General features: G+C 38.5%; 1 protein-coding gene across 1 annotated transcript in view; it reads right to left on the reverse strand.

Moving 5' to 3' along the window:
* The window catches only part of LOC127650711 (disks large-associated protein 3-like), a 294,628-nt gene that overhangs the window by 5,476 nt on the left and 272,721 nt on the right, over window positions 1-16,431 (reverse strand). Inside the window, 3 exon segments of the mRNA XM_052136307.1 lie at window positions 376-851; window positions 11,232-11,326; window positions 11,443-11,951. Of these exon segments, the coding sequence (XP_051992267.1) occupies window positions 376-851; window positions 11,232-11,326; window positions 11,443-11,951 (1,080 nt within the window).

Raw genomic sequence — 16,431 nt, forward strand, 5'->3', positions numbered from 1 at the left:
ATTTTTTCTTGTAATGCAACAACTTTATCAATGTAACATTACAACTTTAATATTGTAATGCTGCGACTTTAAACTCATATTGCTACAATATTATTCTTGAAATATTATGGCTTCAAGCTCATAATGCTAAATCTTTAATATAGTAATTTCAGCTTTATTCTAACAATATTAATATATTCTCAAAATCTTAGCTTGTTAAGTTTATTTTAACATGGCACTAAAACACAGATGTAAAATATAAAAAACAGATTGTACACATCTTTTTTACTCAAAACTTCTGTGAGCAATGTACATTTATGCTTATTAGAGTATTGCGTTGTACCTCTTATGTCACCTGTATTGAAATAGCCCTCTCTTCTGTTCCTGAATACTCACCCTCTTCTGGCAGCTCGTTTGTCTCTGCTTCTCTCTCCATGTTCTGGCACCATCCCTCCATCCTCTCCACCTCTGTCTGTAGGAGACGAAGGAAGAATTCTCCATCCCGTAAGCAGGGCGAGGCTCTACCTGACTCCGGTAGGCTCCGTGGGCCCTCGTTCCAGACTCCCATTCCCCGCTCGGGTGCCAGAGGCAGGGGAGAGTGTGAGCAAGGCAGGGCCCTCATTTCTGGACCGGGCTCAGTAGTGTAACCACCGTGGTAATCCTCACGGTAGGCCCACTGGCCTTGTGTGTGCACTGTGCGGTACTCTGCAAACTGGCTGGCTGATTCTGGTTCAGATGAGTGGCACTGGAATGAGCAGCCGAACTGCAGACCCTTGTCCTGAGTGGGGACGGTCAGCCCACTGAAACCCTCCGTCTCAAGATCAGCCTGGACACCTGCTGTCACGCTGTTGGAGCGTTTGAAACGAGCTCGTCTGGAAACAAACAACAGGAAAACTAACTTCTTTTGTCGTGGTAGACAATATATCGGCCAGGCCGCTTAATTAACTGACATTTGACATTTTTATATAATATACATTAGCCAATATAATAATAATAATTACATATAACCCTATTGCATTACTAAGACACTTTCATAGCAAAGGTTTTTAAGATTTGTTAAACTCCCAACTCCCTAACAGCTCTGACTCTGAACCAATAGTGTGTCCCCTAAATCAAGGACGAGCCTGACGAGTATAATTAACGATCACAAGACAGAGCGTATAACAAACTCATATGTGGATGAGTGACTGACATCATTTCACATGTTTCGCCGTGTTGCGTAATGGCTGCCTAATTATACCCTCTCACTCCATGTTCCCAGCACATACACACCCTACGTGTGCATTTGCTTGCATGTGTGTGAAGCTTCCACCTTCACCTCTTGCTCATCTAACACTGACACATTCACACCTCACCCCACATCAGAAATAAACCAACCACCCATCACTGCTTTGTCACTAATTAGAAGTGAAATATCAGAGAGATATTTAAAGTTGGAGTTTTGTGGATTTTAGTCCATGTCTATTAACTTTGAGGCCTTCTTTATGCTAGCATACTTTAATATGAGATGACTTTTTTTTTTACAAAAAGTTAACTTTGCACAGTCAGCTAGTCATTATTATTCTGAAGAGGTTTTATTTGGAATAATGTCTGGCCAACTGTACATTAATCTACTTGTTATACTGCTACTTACCATATAAGTAAGTAAATGGACATCAAATATTGAGCTAACTTAAAATTATTTGATCATATTAGAAGATGGAGTGCGACGAGAAACATGCTCAGTGTAGGTAATTGGTTACCATGTTTAGCGATCATTAAACTAAAATGTTATATCCACTGATACAGTTGAAGTCAGAAATGTACATACAATAGGTTGACGTCATTAAAAAAAAAAAATTATCCACAGATTTAAAATATGCAAACAATAGTTTTTGTTGTTTAGGACATCTACATTCTTCTTTGTTTCATTATTTATAAACCACAAATATACAACCAAAGTTGACCACTGTGCTGTACAGAACCAGGTTTCAAAATGAAACAAATAGAATAAATAATCTATATAAAAACATTATAATTACAAGTTAAGTCAAATATTTTGATTGATTGTGCTGTAAAAAACAAAAACAAGAAATAAAATAAAAAGTAAATAAGAAATAATTACATCATAAATTTATGATGAATTAAATGCCAAGGTAAAAAGGTAAGAATTTAACTTATATTTGAACTCATGTAAGGTGGCAGAGCTGACAGACAGAGGTAGGCTGTTCCATAACTTGGGGTCAACAATCGTAAAAGCACGGTCACCTCTCAGCTTTAATCTTGATCTGGGAAAGGACAGCATGTTCTGATCAGTGGATCATAAACGTCTGATAGGCTTTATTAAGCTTAGCAGATCCAACATATAGACAGGTGCCAGGCCATTTAGTGACTTAAAAACAAACAATAATACCTTAAAATCAATTCTATAACACGCTGGCAACCAATTTAAAGACCTAAAATCTGAGTGATATGCACACTTTTACCTACCCCAGTTAAAGTCTGGCAGCAGCATTTTGGAACATTTGAAGCCATAAAATGGAAGACTTGGATATTCCGGTATATAAAGAATTACAATAATCCAAGCGTGATAAAATGAAAACATGAATAACTCTCTCAAGGTCTTTAAAAAATAAGAAAGACTTAACTTTGGCCAGAAGTTTCAGATTAAAAAAAAACTTGACTTAACCACTAAACTAATAAGTAGATCAAACTTGAGGGAAGTATCAAAAATCACTCCCAAACCAGACAGCTGGTTTGATGTAAGATGTCAGATTGCGAAGATTAAGGTTTGTATTACCTTTAACCATACTGGGCCCAAACACAATAACTTCCAATTTGCTCTCATTTAAATGTAAGAAATTTGATGACATCCAAGATCTAATATCGGCCAGACATGTAAGCAGGATTTCTAGACCTTTCTTGTCATTTTGTTTCATCAGCAGATACATTTGGATGTTGTCTGCATAAAAATGGAAAGCCAATCCATGCTTCCTTAAAACTGACCCTAATGGGAGCATATAAAGGGAGAAAAGGGTGGGAGAAAGAATGGACCCTTGAGGGACACCACGGGTAAAGGGAGCTACAGATGAAACAGAACATCGCTAAGATAAGATTTGAACCAACAAAGGGCACTTCCTCGGATACATGGTACTCAGGTACGAAATAAGAATGCCATGGTCAACAGTGTGAAACGCTGCACTCAAATCTAATAACAACAAAATTGCAGAATCCTCAGTATCAACAGATAGCAAGATGTCAGGTAAAACCCTTATGAGAGCAGATTCAGTACTATGTTTTTTCTTAAAACCAGACTGAAATAAAAAAAAATGCTGTTTCTTTCCAAAGTAGATTTGATATTGGCCTAAAATAAGATAAATCTGTTGGGTCCAAATTTGGCTTTTTCAGTAACGGTTTCACCAAGGCTTGTTTAAAGTACGCTGAAACAGATAAAAGACTGTTATTTACTACTGATAAGATCCACATCCCAACACTTTCGAATATCTGTTTAAAAAAGTGGATAGGAACAATATCAAGGGAAGAAGTGGTGGGCTTCAACTGAGCAACTATGCAACTATTCATTAAGAACTACATAGAGATCAGCTCAAATGTATTTAAGAACATGGTGCAGTTGGGGAGGATCCAAAGGATCATCTGTTGAAGGCAGAAGAAATTCAGAAAATGTTCACATAGTGTGGAAGACTCAGCAGGATAGATATTCCCTATAAGATTTATGAACGAATTTAAGATATTGAACAGTTTGAGTTGTTAGATATTATGTCAGAAAAGTAATTTGACTTCACAGCTTTCACCGCTTTTTGATATTTAATTAGAGATTCCCGTAAGATTTCAAAAGACTAACTTATCCTTTTTCCATCTAAGTTCTGCTCTCCTGCAAATTTGCCTTAATAACCGAGTATTGCTGTTTAACCATGGTTCAAATTAGATTTTGTTATTTAGGCCTTAAAGGGGCAAATGTATCTAAGATATTGTTGCACATTGCATTAAACACATTAACAAACTCATCAACATTTAAGGTGTTTGCAAGATTCAACAGAGTGTAAAAGACCAGCCTCACTAAATGCTGCAGCAGATTCCTCCCAAAGATCTCAGACCAATTATTCGTGTCCATCTTGTAGGTCTAATGATTTTAGAATCATGATGAACAAGAGGAACAGTGAACGTTACCGGCTTGTGATCTGAAAAACTTAAATCACCTATTTGGATGTCAGAAATAAACAGGCCATGGGACAGAAATAGATCTAAAATATGGCCATGTGAGTGTGTTGGTTCTTTCAACAGTTGTTCAAAATCAAAGGAATCAGTAAGACTGACAAAGTCTATGGCTAATGCATTAGAGACATGAATATTAAAATCAACAAAAATTTAAAGTCTGTCATATAGGAATGGTAACCCCTAAAAGATCTGAAAACTCAGTAATAAAGTCTTTGTTAAATTTCAGTGGACGATACACAACCGCCACCACAAATGATTTTGTCTAGTCCATTGAGATCAACTGTAATTCAAAGCTTGTACAGTATATGTATCAGTTTGTAGTATCCGGCAACAAAAGCTGTTTCAAAAGATGCCAGTCCTCCTCCTCAGCCAGATTGATGGGGAGAATTAAAAAAGTTATAATTATAAGGGGTGAGTTCCGAAAAAGGACTAAAATCTCCAACAGTGAGCCATGTCTCAGTCACAAATAAAAATCAAGATTCCCAGAGGTAATAAAATAATTTAAGATAAATGTTTTGTTTCCCAACGATCTGGAATTAACCTGCGCCATCTAAATCAATACTGAATCACTAACCAGCTGTGATATGAGCTGTGATGCCCGACACAGAGGACGAAGATAACAATGATCCACTCCACAGCGCCAAAATGAGGCAAGCACCGTCAGGGAAACTGCAGTGACGAATCCGCTGACAGATGAGTGCCCAGATGTGGCTGACAGACCTGTTCAGACACCAGGCAAGATAACATCTATACCTCCCCATTTTCCTCTTCTCCTACGCTGTTTAATCCGGGAAACAGCACATGGCATGTGGCGTAAATATGCAGGTATGGTCGACAGGAAGGGGGGAGGAGGAAAACTAAAACATGGTCCAGTCAGATCTTTGTTGGAACAAGGCTCAATAACATTTCCAATATTGTGGAGTATTTGACGACTGTAGGTTAACAAGGCATCAACGTTTTGAATCATAGAAGACAAAAAAAGCCGTGCAGCAAACGGCATGCCATGGAAAATGGTGCCCTCTCTCCTCACACACCTTTTGTGCATGACACAAGTAATATTTTCAACAATTGTTTACAGTTGTTTCACTTTTAATTGACTATATCACAATTCCAGTGGGTCAGAAGTTTACATATACTAAGTTAACTGTGCCTTTAAGCAGCTTGGAGAATTACAGAAAATTATGTCAAGCCTTTAGACAATTAGATCATTGACTTCTGATAGGAGGTGTACTGAATTGTACACATGTGGATGTATTTTAAGGCCTACCTTCAAACTCGGTGCCTCTTTGCTTGACATACTGGGAAAATCTAAATAAATCAGCTGTTGGCCTCATGTATTCAGATACAAGACAAAGGCAGGTCTAACACAGTCGTAAAGCCTGACTGAGGCCCACAAAATAAATCTTGCTGATAAAAACCACGCCAAAATCAAACAAAGAGAGTACAAAATCGACTACAAATCCCAAGAAGCCTTGCTCACTTTACAACTGTGTGAAATTCCAAAGGATTGAACTCTCAACTCCTATTGGATGAGGCACTCAACAGAACACACCTCAACTATGATGTCATCAGGAGTAGAAATACCTCGAAAATCGTTCTGTACCTTGCTTCCAGTGACTTTGTTCGCCATGCATAGACGCAGTTAATCGCTGCTCTCAGGTGTGGCCTGGTTGCACAAGGAAGTAACGTGCAACTTGAAACTGCGGCCATACAATCTCTATCTCGCTGGACGAGTTGGGATTACTCTGTTCCACTGAACACTGTAACGGATCCGAAGAAGACCGCCGAGCAATCCGCCGAGCAATCTTCATCCGTTTGCCTGCAGAAGTGAAGAAAGAAGAATTCCCTTCCCTCTTCAATCAAGTTGATGTCACTGATTTCTCCGCCAGACGGCCGAGAATCAGCGGCCATACCGCCCGCTGACAGAGTGAGGAAATGGCCTCCCATCATCACCCCAGCCACGAGGAACCGAGTCTGAGTCGAACGACGGATGAACACACGTTCTACATGCGTCCTCATGCGATCCAAGTAAGAGGTTAACGTCTGGGCAGAGATAGAATATTTAGGTGTGTTATTCTTGTGGATCATGTTTATTGTTTGTACAGTTTACGGACCGCCGAGTCCGCTCATTGCTGCTAAATAATACTCAAGCTATTGATGTAACAAACTGTTATCACAAAAGAGAGTTTGCTGTGTTGTAATCCAACCACGTTGGACTGTTGTTTATTTACGCCATCGTGGATGAGACCGGCACACTGTGTTTATCCATTAAAGAACCAAAGGCCGCGGGACGGGTTACGCGTTCATTGCGAGCTGTTCACCGCATCTCTGAGTGATAAACTAACAGTTGCATTCTCTCCCACGATCGCGAAACCGGCTTCGGCGCCGCCACTTTCTCTCTCTCTCTCTCTCTGTCGTACTAACACACACACACACACACACACGGACCCCTCACAAACATTTGGCTAGTTGATAACTTTGTGATAAAGCTCAGCTTTGTCCCCGTGTTATCGTACAAAAATCTCATGTGACGTACTCTCCATGAGAGTCACGTCCGCCATTTTGTGCACGTCACTCCTCACACACACACACACACACACACACACACACACACACACACACACACAAAATCCTCTCATATGTTATAGGATTGTTTTGGTTACCATATTTAATCACGTCACTGTTTGGTTTGTAGTTGTAGGTCAGAAGTTTATTAACTGCATTGTATTAATTATTAATTGATATTACTGCATCAATAAACTTTGTTATATTTCAAAGAGAATTGTTTTGGTTTGTTTTGCATACACATGTGTCAAAGGCTGGCAGGGGATGCCAGTGCTCGAATTCAACCCTTTGTTGTTCCCTTTTTAATCTTGATGATCTATGGACATCAATATTCCTAAGAGAACAATCTAATGTTGAGACTGTTATACTGTCTGGTTATTAGTCCCTGATTCCAGGGTGGTGCCCCGTCGAAATGATCAAAATCAATAGAATATTAATTAGGATTAATTGACAATTATCTTTGATGATTGTTGAATTTGAAGGATCAATAAGCTAGTGTTAAGTCTAATCAATGTTTAATTAATTTTAATAATTAATTATTATCTTGGATAATAATACATATTCTATTCAATTTGATGATTGTTGATTTGAAGGATTAAAAAGCTAACATTGATTCTAATCAATGTTCTATTGATTTTAATAATTGATAGTTATCTATGAAAATTATTTATTATTGCTAATAACCAAACCCGCTCCTAAACTGTGAGCCCTAAACAGCCAAGGCCTGTAAAAAATTATGGACCTCCACAATTCTGGCTCATCCTTGGATATGTACCAAATGGAAAGGTACCACATTCTTCTGTACAAACAATACTACGAAAGTATAAACACCATGGGACCACGCAGCCATCATACTGCTCAGGAAAGAGATGCATTCAGTCTCCTAGAGATGAATTTAGTTTGCCACGAAAAGTGCAAATCAATCCCAGAACAACAGCAGAGGGCCTTGTGATGATGCTGGAGTAAACAAGTATACAAGTATCTATATCCACAGTAAAACAAGTCCACTATCGACATAACCTGAAAGGCTGCTCAGCAAGGAAGAAGCCACTGCTCCATTAAAAAAACGACATAAAAAGCCAGACTATAGTTTTCAACTGCACATGGGGACAAAGAGCTTACTTTTTGTAGAAATGTCCTCTGGTCTGATGAAACAAAAATTGAACTGTTTGGCCATAATGACCATCGATGCATTTGAAGGAAAAAGGGTGAAGCTTGCAAGCCGAATAAGACCATCCCAACCATGAAGAATGGGGGTGACAGCATCATGGTGTGGGGGTGCTTTGCTGCAGGAGGAACTGGTGCACTTCACAAAATAGATGGCATCATGAGGAAGGAAAATCATGTGGATATACTAAAGCAACATCTCAAGACATCAGCCATGAAATTAAAGCTCAGTCTTCCAATGGACAATGAGCCCAAGCATACCTCCGAAGCTGTGGCAAAATGGCTTAAGGACAACAAAGTCAAGGTATTGGAGTGGCCATCACAAAGCCCTGACATCAATCTGAAAAATGTGTGGACAGAACTCAAACAGCGTGTGCGAGCAAGGAGGCCTACACACCAGTTCTGTCTGGAGGAATGGGCCGAAACCTCAGCAGCTTATTTTGAGAAGCTTGTGGAAGGCTACCAAAAATGTTTGACCCAATTAAACAATTTAAAGGCAATGCTTCTGACACACCACGAATATGATGAAAGAAATAAAAGCTGAAATAAATCATTCTCTCTACTATTATTCTGACATTTCACATTGATCACATGATCCTAACTGACATAAGGCAGAGAATGTTTTCTACAATTAAATGTCAGGAATTGTGAAAAACTGAGTTTAAATGTATTTGGTTAAGATGTATGTAAACTTCTGACTTCAACGGTATATACGTATATAGAGAACTGGATCACTGACGCAAAGGTAAATTGCCAGCAGAAGTTAAAGCCACTGGAAGTATTCGAGCGACCATCTTGGTATGCTCAAACTGACAGTGCATAAGTCACTGACAGACAAAACGCTCCCCATTTCATCAGCTCTGATCTCTGGATACGACAGTCACATTTCACCTTCTAGTAACAATCATGTTTTATGTATAATTTGCTCATCACGTGGGTGAAGATATATGTGGATCGCGATGTCAATGCATGACCTGCCCCAGTGTGAAGCCTACCAATGCAGCACAACGATCCCCAAAGGAAGTGGCAAAACTGTCCACAAGTCGAACTGTAAGTAGTAAAAACTGTAATATCTGCTATATTTAGGGTGACAATATGTACTTACCCCCAAATGGGACTTTAAAAAAGTTAGAATGGGATTTCTAATTAGCCTTAAATGCCCAGGATTTGCCTGTTTTTATAGTGATGTGCGGTAGTCATACATGGATGCGTCTTAAATACATGTGCTATTTAAACCTAGCGCATCAGTTTAATTTTAACCAGCTTTGAGCTATTCACCACTGAAGTTAATTTGAGGTATACTGTTTGATATACAATAGATATACATAACTTGCTCAGGCTTTCAAGAAACAGAAATAATCCAGACTTTATATAAATACATAATTACATGGGTAGGATGTATGCCTTGTACGGATGAACATGCAGATTTCATTGATTGTATGACTAATGTTTACTCTCTGAAATGCAATGATTTTCTATTAAGTCAATAGGCAAAGTGAAATGTTTGGGCATAGGAATATGGAGCTGCAGTGGATTCACTGTTATGACGTCATCAGCAATCCAGTTCTATATTATATATCAGTCATTAGACCACAGAATGCAGCAATTGACCAATCAGAATCAAGTATTCTAGAGACATATTACTGTAATAATATGCATTCAAAATGTTCAGCCTTTTTTCCAAAACATTGATTTGAGGAAGTAACCAGTTTTTTTATAATGTTAACTGCCTTCCAAGAAAGTGAGTATTAAATCAAAGATTAATCTCTAATCTAAACACTCATGTTATGTTTTGTCATAATCTGACAAATTTAAGTTACTGTATTTAACTGAAACATTAATAGGTTATTTTCTCAGTGGGCTTATTAGGAACAAAAGGGGTCAGTGGAAAATAAACATCAATAGTTTAAAGTAGAGTCAAGGTAAAATATTATATTTTTTATGAATATAAAACACTATATTTTACAATGTAGCTATTGTTGTTTAAACAAATAAAATAATCATTTTGCTTTTAAGATATGAGCAAACAGGCTTAATAAGCCCACATGAAGAAGAAAACAATATTACTAGATAATAATTACAGACAGAGCACTAAATCTTGTTTAAGCTCAAGAATCTTCTAAAATATTTCCTTTTAATGTGGCTATCAGCAGGTGTTATTCATTTTCTTTCTTTTAATACATCTGTCTTTGTGAGCATCACTCAGGCAGTGTCCTGCACTTGCTCCAGATACTCATCAAATCCATCTTTTCAAATACAAAGTTTTTCTGTTAAATTCAAAGAAAATAAATAATATCAAGTGTCATTTGATTTATTAATATATGTATTTTTTTTATCCTTCCTCACCCAGTTTATTCAGCTGACTCCAGAAAAATAGCTTTTTTTTAGGTCATTAAAAACTGAAGTTTTGGAGCAATTTCCAAAATGTCCGCTGAACGGTGGCAGCACATGTTCCCAAAATGTTTTTGGCTCCAAATAAAAAGTTAATGAAACCAACAAATATGTGCATTTCCTCTGCAACAATTTATACGGTACGTGGGTTTAATTGTGTTACTTCCCCTAATCTTGCACTCATGGGCATATACAAATTTGTGTCAAATGAAATGCTCTCTAGAATGAGAATGTCCCTCCCCCTAATTAATTCTGCCACTGATTAGAAATAGCAAGTAGCAAATCATAGTTCATGGCAGTGATGTAAACTAATGGCTATTGGCAATAAAACAAAAAAAAAAGATGAGCCTTTCAATATGCCCCGCCCCCACTTCCTGTTTCAATATTAAACATGTCAACACAGGAAAGAAAGCTGGGTTACATCCATAAGCTAAGGCAGCTGTCTTGCTACCTCACTGCCCAGTCAGTCAATAACTTTACAGACAGTGATTTGCATATGAAGGCACCTCCTGAGGACACTGGTTTTTTGATAGCCTTCCAAGGCACCATAATGCCATGTCTAATGACCTAAAATTATTCAAGTGAGCGTAAGACATAACCAAGCAGAATTTTTAAAATTATTACTTTCACTTGCTCCATCAGATGCCATATTTATTCTTTCAACCAACCAGTGAACCGCGCATGCAGGATTTTGGGAAATCAAAGTCAGCGAAAGTTGGTCTAATGCGGCCTTGAAAAAGATGAAGATGACTAGATGAAGGCATCTCAGAAGACATGATGTGAGAAAAATATTTGATCAGGTTTGCCTTGATGTCATGCTCCACATACAGCTGCTAAAGGCAGCATTTTTCAACTTTCATACGCAACCCTACATTGATCAAGACATTTCATGAAGAATGACAAGCAAGGTTTACCGCTTCTCATCCTCCACTTGAACTCCTATGGAGTGCACCTCTCGCAGCGCTTTGCTTTCTGGATCTGAGTCGGTCAATGTCTCTGAGCTGTCCACCTGTCCACACAGAGAGATATATAACGAAGCAGTTAGACCAGCACACCCAGAGATATAATCGCTTTAAAGCAACAGGGCACTCTGAACAATGATCACGGGATAGTGCCCTTTTATACCTGCACTGCTATGGAGGGTCTCCATTTCCTGCCCCTTCCATCCAGTTTGAAGTCCTCTCGTCCAGTCAGAGCTTTCGCCAAAGACATACTGTTTTGTGGCAGGGAGGCAGATTTACCCAGGCTGCCTCCAGCCCGATCTCTGGATACCCTTGGCCCCTCCAGCAGGTTATCAGCTGAGCTACTGTGTTTTGGTTTCATTGGAACAGGTCCACCACTGAAGCTGACTGTCTGAAGGGCCCTGCCATTTAAGCTCTCTGCAGAGTTGCTGCTCTGTCTGACCCGCGCCGGGCCTCCACCCAGGTAGTGACCACTTCTGGAGGTACGGCCCCCGCTGGTCTCCGTCAGGTCCACTGAGTTGCTGTGCTGTCTGGGGTGGACCAGAGTGGGCTGCCCTGTGCTCTGGAAGTAAGTGTCCTGAGTGGACTCAGTGCTACTCTGAGCAGTCACAGAGATTGTTGGCTTGGACATGCGTGGTGGCAGAGGAGGGGGGCCTTTCCTGTATGGAAATACTGTAAAGACAGGATTTGTTAACACTTGTATTCAATAATGTAATTCATTTGAAAGAAGAAAGGCTGTTCACCCTTGAAACAAACTCAGATAGAACAAAACAAGCTCTCTGTTGGAGTTAACTTAGATCTGTGTTGAAGTAAATCTTTAGCTTTAATTATAAAGTTAGGATACATGAGCTTTCAACATTACATTATCTGCCAGAGGCAGGGGTCAACAATAAAGATGCCCTGCTGGCCCGAGGAAAGTGTGAAATAATTTCGGGCCAGTTAACGGAGCTTTCACTTGCCTTATAAACCCAGTACTGCTTTCCCTTGTTGCTAAATGTTACAATAACTGATCTTATGTAAATGTGTTTTAACGCTTTGCAACATAAACATTTGGATATCTGTGATATTTGGAACATTGTTGTTGCGAATTCTGCCGATTTAAACTTATAACAAAGGTAACATTATCTAGCTGGCAACAACAGGTGTCGCTGCAGTGGCGTGGTGGTGTGTGAATGTGTAGTGTAATCCTGCCGACACCAATTCGATTCTGCATTTTGTCCCACTCTTTTTCACATCCAATTTCCTGTTTCCACTCTTAATATTTCCCTTTAATACTTCTTAAAATAATAGATAAACATTAATGTAAATGTTGATTTTATCTCAGTGATTTGGTCACAGTGAATGCCGAGGAGTGCAGAAAAGGGTTTGATCCGGAGGCGGGGTCTATCGTTCACACTCGTTCTTGCTGCGCGACATCGCTTACATGTACATTGCATCACTGTATAGTAATATTGTAGTAACCATGTTTTTTTTTTTTTTTGCAGAAACCATAGTAGGTGTTACTACAGTAATGTGTTGTTAATATAGTAAGTAAACATGATTTATTTTGAGGTTACTTTAAATTTAAAACAAATTGCCATGGTGAAACTGGTTTCTGTAGTAAAACCAAGGTTATATTTTCTAAGGTAAGGTTAGGGTTAGTTTTAAGGAAAGGGGTTAATATAGTGTGTCTGTGGGACTCTAAATCAACACAATAAAAACACTGCAGTGATTCACATACTTTATGTTAGTATTTAAATGTGTGCAAATAGCATCTGCAATGGGGTGTAAATAGTAAATAGTTTGAGTCTTTAAACAATCGAAGTCCGAGTCCAAAAGGTGCTGAGGTTGACTCAAGGTTGTGTTCATAATAGAGTCTGAATGAAACTGTTCAAGAATCTGGAATAAAATGGTAACTGTAAATTCAACATCAATATTTTAAGCTTATTTTAACCTTCACATCTAAGAAATACTATTTGTCAATATAAATGCAAAAACAAATTATTAGTATCCTGCTGAACAATTTTCAAAGTGGTTTTAAAATGAAAGCATTTGCTTTACAAAACTGTCCTTCAACACACTTCTTACTGCGTTCTGTTGACAATTCAATTATTTGTTGATTTTTCCCCTCCACTCAAATGTACACCAAAGAAAGTGAAAGCTGCGTTGGTCATTACAACCAGAGATATCATTATTTCAAAAAAGATTTCTACTTCATTTTCAATTTGTGCATTCAATTTAGTTTTCTCAAATATTGGGTGAAATACCTTTAACGTAATTAATTAAATAAATGTAATGCGTTTAATACTTTTAATAAATGGTAATATTAAAACATTTACTAATGCCCATAAAATTAAATAAAACAAACTAAAATAAAAACAGAAGAATCAGATACCTTAAAAAAAATTTATATACAACAGTACTACACTTCACACTTTTCAGTCCTCCCTGCTGTGACCAGGTGTAGCCTCCTTCCCTAAAGTCAAGATACATTTTTTGACAAACTCCCCTTGCGCTGACATTTAGTTCTTTTCACATTATATTTAGTCTGGATAATAGGTGAATAGAGATGTCTCCCCTCACTTGTATACTTCATTGTATTTTCTGACTTTTTTGCCAGTGAAATGCAAGTGCCAGCTTTACAGGTTGCGCTACAAATATGTGACGGACTGAGTTGCACAATTTCCATCATGGTCTATTTCATCCGTCATATTCTTTTAAATGTCCCTGATATGTAGTAAATTTGATTTTGTCTCGATATAGTCAACATTTTCAGTTAGAAATGACTTGGTGTACTAAGCGAGTTGGGGAACTTACTTTTGTGAACTTCCTTAAAGTGTACTTATGTTATAGATATTTCTGGATTAGAGCGACAGAGCACGTCTGGCGAATGGCGATTTCTTTCCTGCACACACATACAGCATGGGTGCACGGGCAAGAGAGCTAAAAAAGTACTTTGAAAGAGTGCACGCAGCAGCTCTCAGCCAGAATAATCACAAGTAAGGGCTTATATGCGTGAAAACCGATGTGAAGTATCAAATACTCAGAATGTATTATAGTACTAACTGTAGAGAGCACATCAATATGTAGACAAACCAAATCCCGGACATTTAGAGGCAATTTTGATGGCCAGATGCTTTTTTCAGATCTGAAAAAGAGGACATGTCTGGAGAAAAGAGGATTTATGGTCACCCTATGTTACATAATTTTTTGTTTGTATGTTTGTTTGTTTTCATTGCATCACAAATGCCATGGACTCGGCCGGACTCTGAAAAAAATCCCAAATCCGAAAGGCTCGAGTCCAAGTCAAGTCCAAGTAAAAATGCATCCAAGTCCGTGGCAAGTCCAAGTCCATTAAAATTGGACTCGAGTACCCCAACTCTACTATTTTGACTATTAAGCCACACCTATAATGTATGAATTACATTACATAAGATAACAAAATATAAAACCAAGTCACAACTGCAAACAAATAATGTTAAACCTTTTCTCATAATTACCATCATTTTACTGAGCTTTTTTTTTTTTTTTTTAAGTAATTTTTGTGAATGCATTTAATCCCCCTAAGGGCCCTTACATAGTCAACGCGAGCTACGCGAGCAAGCAACGCGAGTGATGCGAGCGACGTGCTCCCTTTCATAGTCCGCAAGCAGACGCACGTGTCACGGGCGATGCGTGAAATGCAATACACCGCTCCCGCAACAGGGGGTAGTAGAGTCTGGTGATATTAGTAGAGTCGGGTCACGTCATATTCAGACCAAAATGGCAACTGAAGACTGGCAACTGACTTTTTGTGCGCCCTAGTAAACTTTTCACGGTGATTTTTCCAGTCCGTTTTCACATTCTCTACGGTCTTTCCCATCGCGGTTGCAACCTCCCTCCAGGCATTTTCCAACGCTATTTTATTGGAGTGTAATTGCGACGAACTGTCGTATAAATGTGGATGTATGCGTATAAGCTCGCATAATTTTTCCTCTTCGCCCGCCATTGTAATCAAATCTTCTTCTGTAAACATACTTGAATTAATGTACAATACTTGCAATGTCGCCCCCACCGACACAGCGTAGTATTGCGCGCATCGGTGCGTCGCGTATCAAAAACTAGGACGACACATTTGGCTACGCATCGACGCATAATGGCGGCCGAAGCGTAGCGAAGCGTAGCGTTTCAGACGCGTACGCGTACCGATGCGTTGACTATGAAAGGGCCCTAAGTTCACACAGGTGTCAGAGTAGATACAGGTTTAGCTAATAACATTGACAATGAACATGTTATGATATGCTATACCAGAAGGTGTCTGCATTCTTTGTCTTACATTTGAACTGTATTGTTTATCTTTATAATGAACTTATTTTTGTAAAATGATTTGCTTTGTAAATTATGATTTTTTTATTTTGTTTTTAATAATAGCCACTTTGTTTCATAGTTTGTTTTACATTAAAATACATTTTTGGGGCCAAATATTTTTGGGGCCACTGTACATATTTTATTGGTATTATAAAAGTAGCATGCTAAACGTTTAGTTTACTGTACAATATAACACAAATGAGTGAGCAATCACCGAGAACTGTAAACTTTAAAACAATTAAGAGAAATGGTGGCAAATGTAGTTTCATAAAGAGAACATAGAAGCTTGAACTACATGTACTGTATAGATTATAGCTTGAAATCCCCACCCGAATATTATCATACAAAAAAAGCTTTAGAAATATCCTTATGGCTTAAATAACACACTCACACACACTCCAAGCTCTTGAGAGCAGAGACACAAAATTCTTTGGGACACACTCTAAGATTAAAGGAGTTTTAAAAAAGCATGCATAAGCCATCCTTCCATCTCTCTTCTCCTCTCCTCATCCCACTCTCTTAAAGACACTCAGACGGTTGTGCCATGAGTGTTGCCTTGGGAAGCTGCAGATGGATGCTTTTGACACTTCACAAGGGCTTTAATAAATCTCCTGTGAGATTTTCTACTCTAAACGAGAGAATAAGAAATGGAGGGGAAAAAAACAGAAAGCCAACTGCATCTACACAGACACATACACAAAGAGAGAGAGCATAAAGTACATACAGTATATTTATGCGCTGAGCAGACGCTTCATCAAAAGTTATTTACTTTGCATTTAAAGTATATATTCTATCAGTATGTGCGTTTCCTGGTAATTAAGCCCAT

The sequence above is a fragment of the Xyrauchen texanus genome, chromosome 10 (assembly GCF_025860055.1).
Source record: "Xyrauchen texanus isolate HMW12.3.18 chromosome 10, RBS_HiC_50CHRs, whole genome shotgun sequence".
In the NCBI taxonomy this organism is placed as follows: Eukaryota; Metazoa; Chordata; class Actinopteri; order Cypriniformes; family Catostomidae; genus Xyrauchen; species Xyrauchen texanus.